The sequence below is a fragment of the Talpa europaea genome (assembly GCF_964194135.1).
Source record: "Talpa europaea genome assembly, chromosome: 13".
NCBI lineage: Eukaryota > Metazoa > Chordata > Mammalia > Eulipotyphla > Talpidae > Talpa > Talpa europaea.
Genome location: NC_140080.1, coordinates 31,469,504 through 31,492,228, shown reverse-complemented (window position 1 = coordinate 31,492,228; position 22,725 = coordinate 31,469,504). Strand labels below are relative to the sequence as shown.

Genomic DNA, 22,725 nt, shown 5'->3' with positions numbered 1-22,725 from the left:
AATAAAAACGGATCCCTGTCTTTTATATCACTCTCAAAAATTAACTTAAAATGAATTAAAAACTTAAGTGTAAGACCTGAAGCTGTAAAACTCCTAGAAGAAAATACAGGGAAAAGTGCTTATCATTGGTATTGGCAATGACTTTTTTTGATATGACACCAAAAGCATAGGCAACAAAAGCAGAAATAAACAAGTGGGACTACATCAAACTGAAAAGCTCCTGTATAGCAAAGGAGCTCATCAACAAAATGAAAATTCAACCTAGGATTCAGAGAAAACATTAATAATCCATATGTCTGATAGGGGATTAATATTAAAATATGTAAGAAATTCATATAACTCAATAGGGGGAAAAAACAAAGAATGAGCAAAGGACCTGAATAGACATTCCCTCCCACCCCCCAAAGAAGATATATACAAACACCAACAAGAACATGCAGAGAGGCACAACATCAGTGACTATCAGGGAAGTGGAAATCAAAACCACAGTGAGATATGACCTCACACCTGTTAGAGTGGTTCGTTTCAAAAAGATAAGCAATAACCAATACTGAAGAGGATGTGGAGAAAAGGGACTGTTAGTGGTATTGTAAATTGGTGAGGTCATAATGGAAAATGGTATGCAGTTTCCTCAAAAAATTAAAAATCTATCTACTACATTTAATTCAGCAATACTATTTTTGGGAATATATCCAAAGAAAATGAAATCATTGTACCGATATTCTGCACCCCATGTCACTGCAGCATTATTCACAATAGTCAAGACATGGAAGCAACCTATGTGTCCATTGAGGGAAGAATGGATAAAGAAAATGTAATATATGCAAACAATGGTATATTATCCATCTATAAAAAAGAAGGAAATCCTGCATTTATGACGACATGGATGAATCTGTAGGGCATTGTGAAAAGTGAAATAAGTCAGACAGAAAAAGACAAATACCTTATAATTGCACTTTGTGTGATTAGATTGGGAGTTGGTTGATGTGGATTTGGAGGGTGTGGGAAATAAGGAGATTTTGGTTAAAAGGTGCAAGCTTCCACTTGTTAAATGACTAGGTTCTGGAGAGTTAGTATACAATGCGGTGACTCGAGTTATCAGTACTCTATACTTGTATAAGAGAGTAGACCTTGCTATCAAAAAAAATTAATAGAAGCTATGTGAGATGACAGATATGTTAATGAACATTATTGTGGTAATTTTTTTTTTAAAGATTTTATTTATTTATGCATACAAGAGCTGGGGTACAGGCCAGAGATGTGGGTGGCGGGGAGGTGAGAGGATTCACCAGAGACAGTGGGGAACAGAACAGGCAGACTGACTGAAATACACTGCTAAGGGGAGCAGTGGGCGAGACAGGAGAGGTCTGCTGTGCCATGTGGGTAGCTCCCTGGCTGGGATCGAACTCATGCTGCAGAGGCTGCGGATTGCTTCTTAGTGGGGTGCTTAACCCCTTGCACAACCAGGGAGGCCCCTATTGTGATAATCTTTTCACAGTGTGGTCCCTTAATGATGTTTTGGTCAGCAACAGGCCTCATATGCAACAATAGGCTGCATCATTCAGCCTGTGTGTAGTGGGCTACAGTAGCTACGTTTGTGTAATCACATTCTATGATGTTTGTACAACGAAATCACTTAATGATGATTTTCTCCTAATGTATCCCCATCATTTAACAACATGTGGCTATAAATAGTATATCAAATCATCACATTGTGTGTCTTAAACGTATGTAGTTTTATATGTCAGTTATATCTCAGTAAAGTTGGGGGAGGAAGGGGAATTTAATCCTGAGGTCTCTCACCAGGCCTTATTTTGCCCATGTAGCAAATTCCAGTAACTGCTGAAAGGGAGAGCTCAAGGAATAGATATAGACACAGAATTCACACTCCCCTCCTTCCACTTCCCATTACTAGCATCTTCTCTTTTTCTTTCTTTTTTTTTTTTAATAAATTTTATTGTTATATTCCCCATACAATTGCAGCCCCCCCATTCTGACCCCAATCCCTCCCCTCCCGCCCCCGCCCCCCTAAAAGTGTCTCTGGTTCATAGTTTTTTGTTGATTTTGATTTTCACTTTCTTAATAGTTATTCATTTTCCTGGTCCCTTATTTAAGTTTTCTAGATTCCTGCTATGAGTGAGACCATCCGGTATTTTTCTTTTTCTTTTTGGCTTATTTCGCTGAGCATGATCCCTTCCAGCGCCATCCATGTTGCTGCAAATTGCATGTGTTTATCTTTTTTGAATGCTGAGTAATATTCCATGGTATATATGTACCACATCTTCTTGATCCAGTCATCTATTTTTGGGCATTTGGGTTGTTTCCAAAGCTTAGCTATTGTAAACAGTGCTGCTATAAACATAGGGGTGCAGGTGTTCTTTGGAATTGATGTTTCTGTGTCCTTTGGGTAAATACCTAGGAGTGGAATTGCTGGATCATATGGAAGCTCTATGTTTAGTAGGTCCAGAAATCTCCACACAGCTTTCCACAGTGGTTGGACCAGTTTGCACTCCCATCAACAGTGCAGAAGAGTTCCTTTTTCTCCACACCCTCGCCAACATTTGTTGTTGCTAGTTTTTTTAATATGTGCCATTCTCACTGGTGTAAGATGGTATCTCATGGTAGTTTTGATTTGCATTTCCCTGATGACAAGTGATGTTGAACATTTTTTCATATGCCTGTTGGCCATTTGCATTTCCTCTTCAGAGAAGTTTCTTTTTAGCTCTTCTGCCCATTTTTTGACTGGATTATTTTCTTTGTTGTTGTTGAGTCTCATCAGCTCTTTGCAGATTTTTGTGATCAGTCCTTTATCATTAGTGTTGGGTGCAAAAATGTTCTCCCAGTTGGTGGGGTTTCTCTTTGTTTTTGTTATTGTCTCTTTTGCTGTGCAAAAGCTCTTTAATTTGATGTAGTCCCAGCTGTTTATCTTTGCCTTCACTATCACTGCTTTGGGTGATGTGTCTGTAAAGATGTCTTTGATGTGCAAATCACGTAGTGTTTCGCCTATATTTCCTTCTATATATTTTATGGTTTCAGGTCTTATGTCTAGTTCTTTAATCCATTTTGAGTTGATTTTTGTGTATGGTGTGAGGTAGTGGTCAAGCTTCATTCTTTTGCATGTAGCGACCCAGTTTTCCCAGCACCATTTATTGAACAAACTTTCTTTGCTCCAATGCATATTCTTTGCTCCTTTGTCAAAGATTAGTTGACCATAAATCTGTGGGTTTATTTCTGGATTTTCTATTCGATTCCATTGGTCTGTATGTCTGTTCTTGTTCCAATACCATGCAGTTTTGATGATTATGGCTTTGTAGTATAGTTTGAAGTCTGGGAGTGTGATGCCTCCATTCCCTTCTTTTTTTTTCAGGAGAGCTTTGGCTATTCGGGGTTTTTTGTGATTCCATATGAATTTCATCAATAATTGTTCTATTTCTGTGAAGAATGACATTGAAATTTTGATTGGAATAGCCTTGAATCTGTATATTGCTTTTGGAAGGATGGCCATTTTAATAATGTTTATTCTTCCAATCCATGAGCAGGGGATGTCTCTCCATTTCTTTGTGTCTTCTTCTATTTCTTTTAACAGTGTTTTATAGTTTTCTTTGTATAGGTCCTTTACCTCTTTTGTTAGATTTATTCCCAAATATTTGATTTTTTTTGTTTCAATAACAAAAGGGATGGTTTTTTTGATTTCTTCTTCTTCAGATTTATTGTTTGTGTATAGGAAGGCTACTGACTTTTGCGTGTTGATTTTGTATCCTGCCACTTTACTGAACTGATTGATGAGTTGAATTAGCTTTTCTGTGGAGTTTTTGGGGTTCTCTATGTATAATATCATATCGTCTGCAAATAGTGATAGTTTGACTTCTTCTTTTCCTATTTGGATTCCTTGGATGTCTTTCTCTTGTCTTATTGCCCTGGCTAGGACTTCCAGTATTATATTGAAAAGCAATGGTGAGAGTGGACATCCTTGTCTTGTTCCAGATCTTAATGGAATTGCTTTCAGCTTTTCACCATTGAGAATGATACTGGCTGTTGGCTTGTCATAGATGGCCTTTATGATGTTGAGGTATGTTCCTTGTATCCCAAGAATTTCAAAGGCTTTTATCATGAATGGGTGTTGCACTTTGTCGAAAGCTTTCTCAGCATCTATTGATATTATCATATGGTTTTTATATTTCTTTTTGTTGATGTGTTGGATAACGTTGATTGATTTTCAGATGTTAAACCATCCTTGTGTCCCTGGAATGAATCCTACTTGGTCATGGTGAATTATCTTATGGATACATTGTTGGATTCTGATAGCTAAAATTTTATTGAGGATTTTTGCATCAGTTTTCATTAGGGAGATTGGCCTGTAGTTTTCCTTTTTTGTGTTGTCCTTGTTCGGTTTTGGTATTAGTGTAATGTTGGCTTCATAAAACGTGTTTGGTATTGTCCCTTCCTTCTCAATTTTTTGGAAGAGTTTGTGAAGGATAGGCACTAATTCGTCTCTGAATGTTTGGTAGAATTCATTTGTAAATCCATCAGGACCTGGGCTTTTGTTTTTGGGGAGGTTTTTGATTACCATTTCAATTTCGCTAATTGTAATTGGTCTGTTTAGGTGTTCTATTTCTTCTTTATCTAGCTTTGGGTGATTGTAGAGTTGTAGGAATTTGTCCATCTCCTCTAGATTGTTAAACTTGTCTCCATATAACTGTTCATAGTAGTTACTGATTATTCTTTTGATTTCTGCTGTGTCCGTTGTGATTTCTCCTCTTTCATTGATGATCCTGTTTATTTGTGCTTTCTCCCTTTTTTCCTTTGTGAGCCTGGCTAGGGGTTTGTCCATTTTATTGATTTTTTCAAAGAACCAGCTCTTGGTTTCATTGATCTTTTGGATTGTTTTTTTAGTTTCAATTTCGTTTATTTCTGCTTTGGTTTTTATTATTTCTTTTCTTCTACTGGTTTTGGGGTTTTTTTGTTGTTCTTTTTCTAGATCTTTGAGCTTCGAGATTAGGTTGTTTCTTTGAGTTCTTTCTTGTTTCTTGATGTGAGCTTCTATTGCTATATATTTTCCTCTTATTACTGCTTTTGCTGCATCCCATACATTTAGGATATTGGTGTCCTCCTTGTCGTTCAATTCAAAAAATTTTTTAATTTCTTCTTTGATCTCCTCATTAGTCCAATGGTCTTCCAGTAGTGTGGTTTTTAATCTCCACGAGGTAGGAAAGTTCCTTGCCTTCTTTTTATGGTTTATTTCTAGTTTGATGCCTTCATGGTCAGAAAAGATGGTTGATATGATTTCAATCTTGGTGTATCTGTTGATGTTTGTCTTGTGCCCCAGTATGTGATCGATCCTGGAGAATGATCCGTGTGCGCTTGAGAAAAATGTGTACTCCGTTTTTTTGGGGTTTAGTGTTCTATAGATGTCTGTTAAGCCTAATTGCTCTAGGTCCTTATTTAGAGCTTTGGTTTCTTTACTTATTTTTTGTCTTGTTGATCTATCCATTGTTGATAGTGGTGTGTTGAAGTCTCCCACTACGTATGTGTTTTCTCTGATGTCTGTTTTCAGAGAGGACAACAGTTGTCTAATATATTTTGGTGCTCCTTCGTTTGGTGAGTATATGTTAATGAGTGTTATTTCTTCTTGAAGTATTGTCCCCTTGATCATAATGTAGTGACCATTGGGGTCTCTTTTTATCTTTTTGAGTTTGAAATCTGTTTTATCTGATATAAGTATAGCTGTTCCTGCTTTCTTTTTTGGTCCATTTGCTTGTAGGATTGTTTTCCATCCTTTAACTTTGAGCCTATTTTTATCTTTTGTAGCTAAATGTGTTTCCTGGAGACAGCAAAAGGTTGGGTTTTGTTTCTTAATCCAGGCTGCAACTCTGTGTCTTTTTATTGAAGAGTTTAGTCCATTTACATTTAGAGTTAATATTGATATGTTAACATCTGTATTTGCCATTGTGTTTGTCTTTCCTTTGATTTTATTTATTTATTCTTTTAATAACTTTTTTTTTTTTGGCCTTCTTTCATTGTTATTCGTCCCTCTGAGGTTCTGGCTTTAGGACTCCTTGTAGTATTTTTTGGAGTGGGGGTTTAGTTGCAATGAAATTCCGGAGTTTCTGTTTGTCTGGGAAGGTCCATATTCTTTCTTCAAAGAGGAAGGAGAGCTTTGCGGGATAGAGTATTCTTGGTTGGCATCTGTTTTCTTGGAGTCTGTTGACTATGTCCCTCCACTCTCTCCTTGCCCGTAGTGTTTCTTCGGAGAAGTCTGATGCAGCCTGATTGGTTTTCCTTTGAATGTTATCTGTTTCTTCCCTCTTGCCAGCTTCATTATTTTTTCCTTGTCCTGGATTCTTGGGAGCTTTACTATTATGTGTCTTGCTGTATTTTTCCTTTCGTCGTGGAAGTTTGGTGTTCTTCTTGCTTCTTGTATATCAATTTTCAGCTCCTTCTTCACATTTGGGAAGTTCTCTTCAATTATCTCTTTGAATATTTTCTCTGTTCCTACATCTCTCTCCTCTCCTTCTGGTATTCCTATAACTCTTTTCTCTTTTTCTTAACTAACTTTCAAAAAGTCATTCTGCTATGTCCTTGTTGCGTCTTACAGAAATTACCAGGTTTTGCATCTCCAACAGTCTCTTGCTCCTCTATTGTATAAATAAGCATTTGCCAAAGTCTATTCTGAACACTGGTTTCCTCAAGATGCTCTGTGGAAAAAGGAGCTCTGTTCCCAAATGTCTTTAAAAATTGCCATGTAAGAATGCTATACTCCTGGCAAGTTTCATAACACACATAGATATACTAAACCTTGAAAACTTCTGTAGAAAACTTGCCCAACTGAGGGTTTCCTGTATTAGACCATAGAATACTTTTTGATTATTGTTATATATAGACCCAGTATTTTGTGAGACTTATTTTGGAAGATTGGTCCTTTGCTGAAATTTAAGTGAATAATCTTTGTATTAATCAGAAACAGAACCAATAGAGATTTATTTAAAGAGCCAAGTCTCTCTCTCTCTCCCCCGCCCCTCTCTCTCCACACACACACACACACACACACACACACACACACACACACACACAGAGTTCAATTTTATGTGTCAACTTAACAGGGCTAATGGATGCTCAGTTAGCTGGTAAAAAATTATTTTTCTGGGCCTCCCTGGTGGCTCAAGGGTTTAAAGTCTCAGCACTATCAAGCTATTGCCAGCAACTGTGGCATGAGTTTGATCCCCTGCCAGGGAGCTGACCCACATGTCACAGCAGACCTCTCCTGTCTCGCCCACTGCTCCCCTCAACAGTGTATTTCAGTAGTTCCGCCTGTTCTGCTCCCCACTCTCTCTGGTGAATCCTCTCACCCCCTCTGCACCTCTGGCCTAGACACCAGTTGTATACATAAATAAATAAAAATATATCTTTAAAAATTATTTCTGGGTATGTCTGTGAAGATTTCTGCAGAAGAGATTAACATCTGAATTGGTAGGCTGAGAAAAGAAGATTTTCAACTATATGGATGGACTTCATCCAGTCTACTAAGAGCTTGAATAGAATAAAAAGAGGGAGGAAGAGTGAATTGTCGCTCTCTGTCTTTGAACTGCACCAGTTTCTTGTCTAGTGTTCCTCCTGGTTCCTGAGCCCTCCAGTACTTACAACAGCGACTCTCATTTTTAGGCCTTAAGACCCAGATGTAATTACACCACTGGCTTTCCTGGTTCCCCAGCTTATAGACAACAGACTGTGGAAATTCTCAGCCTCTATCTAGAGGCAATTCCCTAACAGATCTCCTTGTGTATATTTGTTATGGTTATAGTAGCCTGGTTTCAAATTTTGACTCTAGTACTTACTAGTTGTGTGACCCTGGAGGTAATAAGTGTCCCTGACATCACTTGTGTGAATCATAAATTGAAGTTAATAGTTCCAGTCTTGCTAGCTTGTTGAGAGGATTAATGAGTAAAATGCTTACAATGATTATAGCACATATATTATTTTTGTTAAATATGTGTGCACATTCATTATTATTTCTGTCCAATTAATTCCTAGAAGTGCATTTGCTTATTTCAACAGCATGTAATGTAACAACAATAATACCTATTCCTTGGATCTTGTTATGAGGCCCTGGAACATAGTGAGCATTCTCTTAAGTGTTTGCTGTGATGATGATGATGATGAACTAAGCACTGTGCTCAGTTATAGAGCATGGCAGTAGATGAAAAGGGCTAAATCTTGCCTTCAATGAAGCTTGAATTCTAGTAGTATTCAATGATTGTATCAAATTCTAAGGTATTTAAATGGATAAGGTATTTAAATTTCTAAAAACTGAGTGGAATGGGTGAGGCAGGGAAAGAAAAGGGGCCTGAATAATACTTCATCAGTCTGGGTGAGTTTCGTGGGAACTAAAGAGATGAAGGTCTGGATGAAGCATTTTGCCATCCAGGGATTAAGCTGATGAAATGTTACATGATAGTCCAGGGACATGAGGTTATTTCTTACATTGTTTTCACATTTCCCTCCCTCAATTTTAAGCTATTTTAGTTCAAGCACACATGTTCTTTGCAATTTATGAATCACATGATTCATGAGTTTCTTATTTTTTTCACTTCCATGGTAGAGAAGGACTGTTGGCATGGTAACCACCCAGCCTTCTCCTTTTGCACTTCAGTGCTTTTCTGGCTACACCAATATCTGCTTCTCAGCAGCAGAGCCTTAATGGATGTTTGGCTCCTGACTTGCCTTCCAGTCAGTAAGTAAGGACATGGTTCTTTTTGGAATATCACCCCCTAAGGAGGAGAGAGAATTTTTCTATCACATCTTGACAGTGTTGATCTCTTATTTTACAACTGCAAACAGTTCTCTGTCCCATCTTGTTGTTTTTTTTTGATGGTCTGCCACTATGCCGTTATTGCTAGTAATGAACCATGTTAATACATTGCTCTTTTTCTCTTTTTCTGATAGTTTTGTGCAATTTGATGCATTCATATAACCAGCAATCAATTTTAGAGCATTTTCACCTCTCCAATCCCATGTACTATAGTAGTAATCTCCCTACTCTTCCTAGCCTCTCCACCCATCTCCCACTCCCCATACCCAGGCCTTTGGCAACTACTAATCTGCTTTCTGTCTCTATAGATTTGCCTATTTTGGAATCATACGATATGTGGTCTTTCATGATTGCCTTTTGCTTAGCATAACATTTTCAAGGTTTATCCATGCTTTGGCGTGTCTCAGTATTGCATTCCTTTTTTTTTTTTTTTTTTTTTAAGCAAGTCTTTTTTTTTTTTTTTTATAAATTTTATTGTTATATTCCCCATACAATTGCAGCCCCCCATTCTGATCCCAATCCCTCCCCTCCCGCCCCCGCCCCCCTAAAAGTGTCTCTGGTTCATAGTTTTTTGTTGATTTTGATTTTCACTTTCTTATAGTTATTCATTTTCCTGGTCCCTTATTTAAGTTTTCTAGATTCCTGCTATGAGTGAGACCATCCGGTATTTTTCTTTTTCTTTTTGGCTTATTTCGCTGAGCATGATCCCTTCCAGCGCCATCCATGTTGCAGCAAATTGCATGTGTTTATCTTTTTTGAATGCTGAGTAATATTCCATGGTATATATGTACCACATCTTCTTGATCCAGTCATCTATTTTTGGGCATTTGGGTTGTTTCCAAAGCTTAGCTATTGTAAACAGTGCTGCTATAAACATAGGGGTGCAGGTGTTCTTTGGAATTGATGTTTCTGTGTCCTTTGCATTCCTTTTTATTCTGAAATAATATTTCATTGACTATACCACATTGGATATCCCTTAACTTTTGGCTATTATGAACAATACTCTTATGAATATTCATGTACAAGTTTTGTATGTATGCATATTTTCATTCCTCTTGGGTATCTACCTAGGAGTGAAATTGTTAGGTTGTTTGAGAACGCTATCTTTAAACTTTTGAGGAACAGTCATAGTGTTTTGTAAAGTGGTTATACCATTTCACACTTCTATCAGCAGTGTATGGAGCTTCCAGTTTCTCCTTTTTTTTTTTTAAAGATTTATTTGTATGAACTGGGGTACAGGCCAGATGTGTGGGAGGGTGAGAGAATTTACCAGAGACAGAGCGGGGAGCAGCAGAACAGGCAGACAGACTGAGGGCACTGCTGAGGAGAGCAGCGGGCGAGGCAGGAGAGGTCTGTCGCGCCATGTGGGACCCTCGCCAGCAGCCAGGGATTGAACCGGCGCTGCAGAGGCTGCGGGCAGCTTCACAGCCTAGCGCTCAACGGCTGCACCAGCAGGGGAGGCCCTATCTGTGTTTTTTATTAAAGCTACCCCACTGTGTATGAGGTGGTATCTCATTGTGGTTTTCATTTGCTTTTCTCTGATGACTAATGATGTTGAGCACCTTTTCATGTGTTCACTGGTCGTTTCTATATCTTACTAGAGAAATGTTTATTCAGATCCTTTGCCCATTTTTAAATTGTATTCTGTGTTTTTATTATTGAGTTGTAAGGGTTTCTTTGTATGTTCTAGTACACGCCTCTTATCAGATACATGATTCACAAAATTTTTCTTCTATTCTATGGATTGTATTTTTATTTTCCTGATGCCCTGCTGGTGTTCCACCCCTCCCCCTCCACATTTCCCCCACACACTAGTGTCCTTTGAAGCATAAGTTACAAGTTTTGATGTTTCATTTGTTTTTTCTCTTGTTTTTTGTGCTTTTGATATTGTATGTAATAAATCATTGCCTTACTCAAAGCCCTGAAGACTGACCTCCAATTTTCTTCTAGGAGTTTTATAGTGTTAGCTCTTACATTTAGGCCTTTGATCCATTCTAAGTTAAGTTTTGTGTATGATATATGTGGCAGGGGACCAATTTCATTCTTTTGCATGTGAATATCCAGTTGTTGCAGCACCATTTGTTAAAACTATTCTTTCCCAGTTGAATGGCCTTGACCCCCTTGTCAATGATCAATTAACTGTAAAGGTGAAAGTTTGTTTTTGGATATTCATTTCTGTTCTTTTGGTCTATATGCCTGTCCTTATGCTATTACTATACGGTCTAGCTTTATAATAAATTTTGAAATTGGGAACTGTGAGTCCTCCTACTTTGTTCGTTTTTAAGGTTGTTTTGGCCATTGTAGGTACCTTCCATTTCCATGTGAATTTTAGCTTCAAATTTTAATTTCTGCAAAAAACCATTTGGGCATTTGATAGAAATTATGTAGAGTCTGTAGAAAAGTTTTAGGGACTATTGCCATTTTATTTATCCAGTCCATGAATACTGGAGATCTTTCCGTTTATTTATTTTTTCTTTAATTTCTTTCTGCTGTGTTTTCTAGTTTTTATACTACACTGTATTTTATTGTATAGGTTCTGCACTTATTTTGTTAATTCTTTTCGATGCTATTGTACATGGAATTTTTCAAATATTATTTCTGGGTTTGTGCTATTGCAAATGTATAAAAATCATTTGATTTCTGCAGCCTTCTTAAATACACTTATTTGTTGTAGTTTTTTTTTTTAGTACTTTCCCTAGGATTTTCTATATAGAACTGATCATGTCATCTGTGAGCAGAGTTAGTTTTTTTCCCTTTCTTTCCAATTTGGGTGTCTTTTATTTTATTTTTTTGCTTTTTTCATTTTCTTTCTGGCTAGTCACCCTCATCTTATTTAGCGATATTTGATACAGTTGATCATTCATTATCACTATTTACTTGACTTCTTAGAGATCACATCTTTTGTCTCTTGTCTCGTTGCCTGCATTCTCATCATTTTCTCCTGGTTCTTCCTCTCCCTCTTATTCATTATCCACCTGTGAACTCTAGACTCATGTTATCCACTTGCCCAGTGGATAACTCCACTTAGGTGTCCAATAGGAGTTCAAACTTGACATGTCCAAAATGTAATCTCTAATTTTAGATGGAGTATTTTGTGGGAAAAAAGAAAAGACGCAAGTTAACATTTACTGAACATTTACTATTAGAGTTCTTGATTGTCTTGTTTCATAATACATCTCAGCTCTGTGGCTCATAGGAGACACAAACCCTGATCAGTTTGATCCCAGAGCCTGAGCTCCTTCTTAATAGCTGAACTGTATTTCTCCACAAGTCACAAAGTGTTTATCTCTACTTTTCCCTCCTCATACTGGTCTTTTGGAGTAGTATAGTAGGTCAGGAAAAAAGGATCTCATAGGATCACTGGGCAAGAGAAATAGAAATGGTTGTGAGCCATGCAGTGCTTTGGGACTGCTGCTGCTCTCTTCCATGCTGAGTGGACATATAGAGGTGTCTGCAGTGTACGGACAGGCTTCTCCACCCTTAGGAAAAGCTTAGCTTGCGTGGTTGGCTAGTTTCTCTTCGCCACTTTCCCATATTAGATTTTCTGTGTCCTTGAGGTATTCTTCCCATCCATTAGAACCACTCTCATTTATTTACTTAATTGGATTCTCCCTTATCTTTATTCCTCATTCCTTATTATCTATTTCCCATTTTTGTATGAATTGTCATCTCCTCTGAGTTTGTGCAATATATTCCTCTCTGACATTTGTTTGTTTTGTACTTAGCTTTGAAAACTTGCTCAACATTTCTGAGTCAACACTTCTTTTTTTTTTAAGATTTATTTATTTATTTATTAATACAAGCACTGGGTACAGTCAGAAGCTCAGGAGGGTGAGAGAATTCACCAGAGCCAGAACGGGGAACAGAACAGGTAAACTGATGAAATACACTGCTGAGGGGAGCAGCGGGCGCAGCAGGAGAGGTCTGCGTGCCATGTGGGACCCTCGCCGGCGGCCAGGGATCAAACCGGTGCTGCAGAGACTGCAGGCAGCTTCACAGCCTAGTGCTCAACCACTGCGCCACCAGGGGAAGCCCTCAACACTTCTTTATTAAAATGATGGTTACCAAAAAAATTGTTATATTTAAATAGTAGTGGTAACTCTAATTGCTTCCTAAAATCTTATCTTTAGTAGAAGTAAAAATGTCCACTGTGAATCTATTCATGTGGGAAATACATATTTATAATAAATTTTTTTCCAAATTAAAAAAACCCAAACATTTACACTGTTCTCAGGTGGCATCTGCAATCACATTTGTCCCCATAATATGTGTCCCAGGAAGCTAAAAAATGTGGAAAAATGATGGTGAGGTCAGTTGTCCATGTTCTCAAACCCAGTTAGGGGCAGAACCAGTTGTTTCAAGTTAAGCTGGTTTATTCTGAGAAAGTCTGTGAGTTGGGTCTGATGTCCACTGTGGGTGAGGTCCCATCCCAAGTTTTTGCCTCTTGGTGTCCAGAGATCTCACCCTTCCCAGAAAACCCCTCACTGCTACCTTGTTCTATCTGTTGAGCCTTTCCTGGACACCATTTTCTATTGGAGCTAACCTCTCTCCCGTCTTTTTCAGCTAAGTGTCTTGCCAATTATATCATGAAGCTTTATGATAAAATATCTGGGGTCAGAAATTAATTCAAGACTCAAGTTTCTGTCCGGGGTTTGGGTCATCTGAGCTTCACAGAACAGATGATCTTGAAGGGTATTTGTAGCTCCAGCCTTCTCAGGCTTTGTGATTCTATTTCTCTAATAAGGGAACCTAGACTAATCACTGAGGTGTGTGACCAGCGTAGTATTTGGTGTTTATTTAATATGCTACACCAGGGATGGCAAATATGTAGCTTCTCATCCATCTGTCAACCATGGTAGACAGATGGACATCATATTTATCTCAGCACTTACACAGAACCCAGTCATGACCTCAGACTTTTCAAATCAGTGGATCACAGTTAAACTGTGTTTGTTTTCTTGTCCTCCCTCCTACTTCTCTGGGGTTTTGCTACCTGCATTCAAATCCTGTCTCCATTGCTCCCTTTCTATGTGACCCTGAGAAGGTTACTTGACTTCTCTGGGCCTCAGTTTCCTTATTTGTAATATGGAACAAAACAAGAATACTACCTCATAGGATTGTAGGAAGAATTAAGTGAAGTAAGTGTATTAAAAAGTGCATAGGATAGTGCCCGGCACAATGGAACTCAAGTAGTATTAACTATTTTTTTTTTTTTAAAGATTTATTTATTTATTTATACAAGCAGTGGGTACAGTCAGAAGCGCGGGAGGGCAAGAGAATTCACCAGAGCCAGAGCGGGGAGCAGAAAAGGCAGCAGGACCGAAGTACACTGAGGGGAGCAGCGGGCGGCAGGAGAGGTCTGCGCGCCATGTGGGACCCTCCGCCCGTGGCCGGGGAGCAGCCGGGGATCAAACTGGCGCTGAAGAGGCCGCGGGCAGCTTTGCAACCCAGCGCTCAATCGCTGCGCCACTGGGGAGGCCCAAGTAGTATTAACTATTATGTTAGTCATAGGCATGGTAAAAATTTGGAAGGCTGGTAGAGGAAAAATTCTTGGGTTAACATGATCTATGTCACCCTTTCAGTCTCCAGAGTATTTAAATAGTCATCCTGTCTTTGAATTGAATTAATCCCATTTCCAGATTCATTTTCTCAGGAAAAGTTTAGGAACTACTTTGCTCAGGTATGCAGCCAGATGTCTAGGTTTAACAGTAAACAAGCCCCTTTTAGGGTCCACAGTGTAGTGGAGGTGAAGAACAAGTAAAAAGGTAGTTTTGATATTCTTAATTGGGGTCTTTAGGGATCACTATATACAGGTGGAGTCTTCCTGGGGATTGTGTTAAATCTGCATGGGAAGAGAAATACCGGAGTCCTCCACATCTGGCTGAGCTTTTATTGGTATTTCACAGTCAGTGAATCCCTTGGGGAATTGTTAATACTTGTTCTCGCGGGCCACACACCTCAATGGCATGCTCATGCTCCTCAGTGTTCATTTAGTTTCTCGACTGACAGCTCCAAGCTTTTCCTGCTGCCTCCTGAGCTGCTGTTTTGTCTCAGTCAGCGCTAATGGAGTTGGGAGCAGAGAGGTAAAGAAAAATGAAGGAGATCTGAATTTGCAACTACAGAATAGTTGGATCTGTCTGTGTGCCCTAAGAAAGTATGACTATTCACCTTATTGGGATCTTAGAAAAATTGATGAGTCTGTTCTGCAAATTCTGCAAAGATAGGGCAGATCTCTATGGAAAACCTTATATGACAGCGGTGTGGCGTTTGGGTGGGTGAAAATATATTTTTTATTTTATTTTTTTAAAGATTTATTTATTTATACAAGCACAGATCTCTATGGAAACCTTATATGACAGCGGTGTGGAGTTTGGGTGGGTGAAAATATGTTTTTTATTTTTATTTTTTTTAAAGATTTATTTATTTATTTATACAAGCATTGGTTACAGTCAGAAGCGCAGGAGGGTGAGAGAATTCACCAGAGCCAGAACAGGGAACAAAACAGGCAGACTGATGAGATACACTGCTGAGGGGAGCAGCGGGTGAGACAGGAGAGGTCCGTTGCACCATGTGGGACCCTGGCCTGCGGCTGGGGATGGAACCGGCACTGCAGAGCCTGCAGGCAGCTTCGCAGCCCAGCATTTAACCACTGTGCCACCAGGGAAAGCCCTGAAAATATATTTTTAAATTGTTTTTTCTTTATTGAGGAAACATTGGTTTACAATACCGATAGATGCTTTAGGGGAATAGGTTCACCACACTGAAAAATATTCTTGTATGTTGGGGGTACATGTTGGTTCTGTGACCCATTTTGTCCCCTCACTGGTGTCTTACAGTAAGCAGCTGTTGTGTGACGTGATGATTGTGGCGGAAGATGTCGAGATAGAAGCCCACCGTGTGGTCCTGGCAGCGTGCAGCCCCTACTTCTGTGCAATGTTCACAGGTATGATGAGAAGCAAATAAGAACTGACAGTTATGGGGCTGTAGCCCCATGGGGAGAACATAGGAGGGTGGTGGCATGAGGGGAGGGAGGGAAGAGAAGGCGGTGGCACTCACCAATGCTTCTATGAGCCAGACACTGTGTTTTGCATCTTGGAGGACTTTATGGAAGCCTAGTTTCAGCCAGGTCAGTTGGGCATGAGGAGAAAAGAGGCAAAATTATGTAGTTCATTAATTGTTCAACTCTGGCACATGTCATAATCACGTGGAGGAGCTTGTTAAAAATGCAGGCTCTTGGGCTCATCCCCAGGCCTTCAGTACTCTTTCTTGGCAGATGAGGAACACTGAGGCTGAGAGAGGAAGTATGTGCCAAGGGTCACACAGTGATTGTGTGGAACTTGTCAAGAAGCCAAGTTACACACTTATCCTTTGTTGGTTCTTCCTTCCACAGGGGGTCATGGGCTTCCTCTAGCCTTTAAAGGATCATGGGAGATGTTTGGGGAAAGTGATGGCGGAGCGTGGAGCTTAGTAAGTTATAGGAATATTCACCATCTGGCATGCAGTTTCAGCACTTTGCCAACCTTGCAGGGAGTCCCTGCTTCCTGGTTATGCCAAATTGTCTGGCCCACCCACTTCACATGTTAACTCTGTGGCTTAATCCCTGAAACCCTCGGACTGAGATTCTCTGTAGTTCCTCACAACACTTGCCCTGAAACAGGTACTATAAACCACTGCTGACTGAGGGCCAGCTGAGCTGGGTGAGGGCCCCCGGACTGAGTCAGGTGTCCCTTCTACACGCCATCTGAGTACCCTGCGCTTTCTCTGTGTCTGGTGACTCACTCTGTATTCTCATGCTTCCTGGTGTGTACAGTGCCCATGCTCTAGTGTCCCATGTATCAGCTATTTCTCGTCCTGCAGTTTACAGCTCAAGTGTCTCCTGCTCAGAGAGGCCTCTTCTGATTATTCTTCATGGAGTCTCTTCCTACTCCATAACGTGACAGTTTTTTTTTTCATAACATTTATCACTATTCATAAAACGTATGTTAGTTTTATGTGTATTTTACCTATCTCTCCTCTCTGGAATATAAGTTCCATGAAGACAGGAACCTTGTTGGACTTGTTTGTTACTATATCCTGAGCACTGGGCACATTTAGGAACCAGATATTTTTTTTTAATAGATTTATTTTTATTTATTTATACAAGCACTGGGTACAGTCAGAAGCGCGGGAGGGTGAGAGAACTCAGCAGAGCCAGAGCGGGGAGCAGAGCAGGTAGACGGACCTAAGTACACTGCTGAGGGGAGCAGCGGGCGGCAGGAGGGGTCTGCGCGCCATGTGGGACCCTCCTCCGGTGGCCGGGGAGCAGCCGGGGATCGAACCGGCACTGCAGAGGCTGCGGGCAGCTTTGCAACCCAGCGCTCAACCGCTGCGCCACCGGGGAGGCCTCCAGATATGTTTTAAATGAATGAATGAAATGTCTCCTACACTTGATTGTGAGTTCTGGATCTTGGGGACCATATCTTATCATTGTTGAATCAGTGCTTACTATGGGACTTGGTATTTTGGGGACAATGGCTACGTGTAGGTTGAAAGAATGAACAAAGCTTTGCTTGCTTAGAATGGGTGTCTGCAGACACATTTTGCTGAACAGGCCCAGCCTCTGCTGGGCAAGAGTGGTTCTTGCTGGGGGAGAACTGACATTTGTGTTTTGGGAGTTCCTCCCATGTGTGTCCTCTTTGGCTCATCATGTGAAGGAGCTGGTCTTACCTTGGAGCTATGTCTCAACTAAGTAGACCAAACCATTCTGACCATACCTTGAGCCTTGGGCCAGGAGTTTTAGAATGTAGCCTGGGAAAGCAGCTAATTTTACTACCAGGGAATTTTGAGTTGTATTCTCTTTGGATTAATCTTAAACCCTACTGGTAAGATTTTTATTTATTTTTCTTCCCTCTCCATCCTTCTCTTTTAACAGAATTCATCTTGTCTGCAATAGTTGTCTAGCTTTTTCAGTCCTTGTTCTCTGTGTGTGTGGTTTGGATAGTTGAGTTTTCAGAGAGGAATCTGTTTGCAATTGCAATGAATTGTAGTCTTGGCTCCTTTTTTTCTTTCTTTCTTTTTTTTTTTTGCTAATGAATTTGCCTCAGGGATAGTGGAAGTGCCTAGGTAAAACCAAGGTGATTTTAGAATGGAGAGAGAAGATAGTTCTGGGCAGTCCTTAGATTCTACTGATTAAAGGAAGGAGAGAATCAAGAGAAGAATGCAGTTTAATGTGATGTCCAGCTCATGTCCTCCACTGGTTACCAACCATCCAGCCATCCATATATCCATTTATCCAAACACTATTCAAAAATGATCTCTGAAAAAAAAATTAGAAAATATGGGCAAGCAAAAAATAAAAAATTACATGTAATACATTGTAGTTTATATCCTTTCAGACTTTATATATACAAATGTATATATAATTTTTTTTTCTTTTTTTTAAAGATTTATTTACTTATGCATGCAAGAACTGGGGGATGTAGTTCAGAGGTGTGGGGGTTAAGAAGATTCACCAGAAACAGTGGGAAGCAGAACAGGAGGATCTACTGAAAGACACTGCTGGGGAGCAATGGACGAGACAGGAGAGGTCTGCTGCACCACATATGTGGGTTATCTCCCTGGCCAGGAATTGAACTCATGTTGCAGTGGCTGGCATTAGCTTGACAGCACTGTGTCTTTAACCCCTGCACCACCAGGGAGGCCCAGATGCAAAATATAAAAATGAATGCAAATGAGTTCATTTTATATATACATAATTGAATAACCTTTTTTTCATATATGTACCAAAAAATAAACCTTGCTGTTTATCTTCCTGAAATGTTCTTCTTCCCTATCTCTTTGCCTGCCTAGCCCTATCCATCCTTTATTACTGCATAAGCATCACTTCCCCAGGAAGGCCTTTCAGGGAAGGCCTCCTAGATTAGGTTAAATCCTGGTACATTATGCTTCTCTTTAGTATTGCTACTTCTCTCATTCCTCAATATCTGATTTCCCTGGTTGGCCACAAACTTTACAAGGGTAAGAATTGTATCTTTTCAATTTGCTGCTGAGTTCCCACTGTCTAGCATGATCATTCATGTAGTAGGTGCTCAATGAAAATTTGCTCAATTGAACTGCACAGTAATTTAGGAGTATAGTTTCATGTTTGTAAAATCATATCTCCATCATATTTTAGTGGCTTTATCATATGTATCCTAATTGAAAATTATAGTTTTTTCTAATATTTTACTATTATAAAAAATTCTGCAGTGGGCATTCTTGCATATTAATCTTTATTTCCATTTTTGATTATTTCCTTAAACTAGATTGCTAGAGTAAGAAATCCTTGACTTAAGGGAATATACATTTTGAAGACTTTTGAAACATATACCAAAATTCCACAATTTCAGAACACTTATACTAGCTCATACTTCTATTAGCAACATATGAGATTTGTGTATTTTTTGAGGCCCTTTGGTTTTGCTTATACCTTGGTAAATAGGTACAAAAAAAGCAACATTGCAAAATTTTGTTCTAGTGATTAGGTTCAGCTTCAAAATGAATAAAATTAGTAATGAAAAGTTCCAGCTGACTCATATTAAATCCATTTTTTTAAAGATTTTATTTATGGGCCTCCCCGGTGGTGCAGCGGTTGAGCGCTGGGTTGCGAAGCTGCCCGCAGCCTCTGCAGCGCCGGTTCGATTCCCAGCTGCTCCCTGGCCACCATAGGAGGGTCCCACATGGCGCACAGACCTCTCCTGCCGCCCGCTGCTCCCCTCAGCAGTGTACTTCGGTCCTTCTGCCTGCTCTGCTCCCTGCTCTGGCTCTGGTGAATTCTCTCACCCTCCCGCGCTTCTGACTGTACCCAGTGCATGTATAAACGAAACAAACGAACAAACAAACAAATAAATAAAACATGCCTCTATAAAAAAGAAGAAAAAATAAATAAATAAAGATTTTATTTATTTTTATACAAGAACCAAGGTACAGACCAGATGCGCAGGAGGGTAAGAGGATTCACTGGAGACAGAGCGGGAAACAGAACAGGCAGAATGATGAAGTACACTGTTGGGGGGAGCAGTGGGCGAGACTGGGAGGTCTGCCTCGCCATGTGGGACCCTTGCCAGCCAGCCAGGATCGAACCCATACTGCAGAGACTGTGGACAGCTTTACAGTGTGGCACTCAACCAGGGAGGCCCTCCAGTTTTTTTTTTTTAATTTATCTTTATTTATGCATACAAGAGCTGGGGTGCAGGCCAGAGGTGGGGAGGGGTGAGAGGATTCCCCTTAGACAGATTGGGGAGCAGAACAGGTGGATTCACTGAAATACACTGCTGAGGGGGAGCCGTAGGCAAGACAGGAGAGGTGGTAAGCTCCTTGGCTGGGGATTGAACTCATGCTGCAGTGGCTGCCAATAGCTTCATAGTGGTGGGTCTTAACCCCTTGTGCCAACAGGGAGTCCCTTATTAAGTCCATTTCTATCAACATATTTATGTATCCCCACAAAAAAGAAAATTTGTAACTTTCTTTTGATTTGAGTGGTGTTATTACAATCTTTTCTTAAGCTGAAAGTGTTTTTATTTTTTGTATTCTGAGTTTATGTTGTATTTGGAAGTTCTAAATACCAACCCTACTCCTTAACCATGTTAGTAACTTGGAAAAAATGTGAAACTGAGATGTGAGTGCCCACAGGCAAGTGTCCAAGGGCAGCCGCCCTTGGAGAAGACTTGGGATGGGCAGTCAACATGAGTGGGATTCTGTCTATCTCTCCCCTGAGAGTGTGGAATACTTACTATGCACCCCATCCTCATCCTCTTCAGGTAGCACATCCATCCCAGGGAAATTAATTTTCCCAGAATTGGCTAGTCAGTTTTTTCTTCTTTTATCATGCCCTTTATTATGAGATCTGTGTATTATGGTGTTTGTACTCCATACTGGTCCCTCTATGTCCATCCAAATATTTTAAAAGCCACTCCACTTTATGAGTTTATAGGAACTGTGGCCTTTAGTGATGAATATATGGGTAAGGGTCTTATGCCCAAGACATGGGGCTTCCACTCCAGAAGAAACTCTGGGAGTGAGCTCTCCTTCTTTCTGACTCTATCGTATGATATGTAGTGGCTGATTATATTGGTCTTTTTTTTTTTAAAGATTTATTTATTTGTTTGTTTGTTTGTTTATTTATTTATTTATTTATACAAGCACTGGGTACAGTCAGAAGCACGGGAGGGTGAGAGAATTCACCAGAGCCAGAGCGGGGAACAGAGCAGGCAGAAGGATCGAAGTACACTGCTGAGGGGAGCAGCGGGTGGCAGGAGAGGTCTGCGCACCATGTGGGACCCTCCTCTGGTGGCTGGGGAGCAGCCGGGGATTGAACCGGCGCTGCAGAGGCTGCGGGCAGCTTCGCAACCCAGCACTCAACCGCTGCGCCACCGGGGAGGCCCTGGTCTTTGTTTTTTAAAGAAGAGTTACTGTCCAGTTTTTGTTAGATTTAGCCTGATGTTCAATTGGTATCTTTGTGCATAGTGAATAGAAATAGGGAGGCGAAATTAGGACTGTGCAGAGGTCAAGAGAGGTCAGGTAAGAGGCAAATGGCTTGGAATTTGAGTGGACACCAACCATCCACAAAAGCAGAACAATGAAAGCCCGTCTCTCTCACTCACTTCCCAGGCATGCACTCTTTCCATAGAATCTTTGTTTCACCCCTCCATCACCCCAGGCTCTGCCAGGTCCTGGCCCATGCCTATGTTCTGGGTGTTTGTGTGGTGAACGGATGCCTTGGAAGATCTTCCCATAGCACCCAGCCCAGCAATACTTCATCCAAAGCAGTGGGGTAGGGAGGAAGGGAGCACTAGGGAACTGAATCTTTGCTTTGGATAAGGGAAGTTGTAGACCAGTACTATTACATAGGGTCTGGTTTCTGAGGGCTTTGCCCCTGAAGAGCCAGGGATTGTTTGGAATGTTCAGGAAAAAAAAAGCTTTAGAAGCATCAGAGACTGCTGAGGATTAGGAAGGCATGGCCTCGTCTTGCATGTGACTGTCTGTAAAGCACTAGAGGCAATTAGCTCTGGGCTGAAACTACATGACACTGGGTTTCTTCTACTTGTCCCTGACATACCGCATCAACATAGAGGTGTGGGACTTGCTGGCTTAGGACACCCAGATTGGAGAGTGAGGTGAGGGTTGTCTAAAAATATGTTGCTCTTTATGCAGAAATGGTCATTTTTTTTTTTTTAAGGACTTGATTTGGATGTGGTTCAACACAGGCCCATGTAGCCATCCAGGAAGAGAGATCATCGTTCAGAGGTCCCCAGATACCCCTTAAGGTGCAGCTGGATTGACCACAGTGGTCTGGGATAGACTTGTCTGGACTTAGGGTAGCCCAGCCTTGAAATCCAGATCATCATTGAAGATGGGTAATGGATGTTTTATGAATGTTCTTAGAGGCTTGAAGTTGTTGATGTGAAGGCCTCTTTGCAAGAATTAAACATGGGAACAAGAATGCCAACTTGCACTGGGAGGTGATGTGCTCTTTTTGAAAGGGCTTTGGAGCCCAAAAAAAGCTGGGACTCCAGTCCTGACTCTAGTACCTACTAGGTTTGTAGGGAATTCATTTTACCTCCCTGATCTTCAGCTTTCTTATCTGTGAGATTTGAGTAATAACAATAACCAGGGAACAAGTGGAGGTAGGTAGTGAGAATGACTCACACAATACAGAACAGGAACTTCCTAAAGTTTGCTTTTATTATTTGTCCAACACTTCTTAGTTTGCAAGTCTGTTGTGCAAGGGTTGACTCTGATAACCAGCTGCCCCAAGATGATTAGGGTTGATGAAACATCTGTGTGATTGCACAGGCATTTCCTCCCTAACTTGGTGCTCCATGTGCCTCCAGTTGAGCAGAGAGGCTTCACCAGGTGGAGGAAGAAGAGATGCCAAGGAGCGTGGTGATAGGGTGATAGCA

At 40.4% G+C, this 22,725-nt stretch overlaps 1 protein-coding gene across 1 annotated transcript in view; it reads left to right on the top strand.

Annotated features, from left to right (window-relative positions):
- Positions 1 to 22,725, top strand: part of KLHL3 (kelch like family member 3) — a gene marked incomplete at both ends in the record, with an annotated part of 112,314 nt that overhangs the window by 16,400 nt on the left and 73,189 nt on the right. Inside the window, one exon of the mRNA XM_084252621.1 lies at positions 15,643 to 15,749. Within this exon, the coding sequence (XP_084108747.1) occupies positions 15,643 to 15,749 (107 nt within the window). The remainder of the gene's footprint in view (positions 1 to 15,642; positions 15,750 to 22,725) is intronic.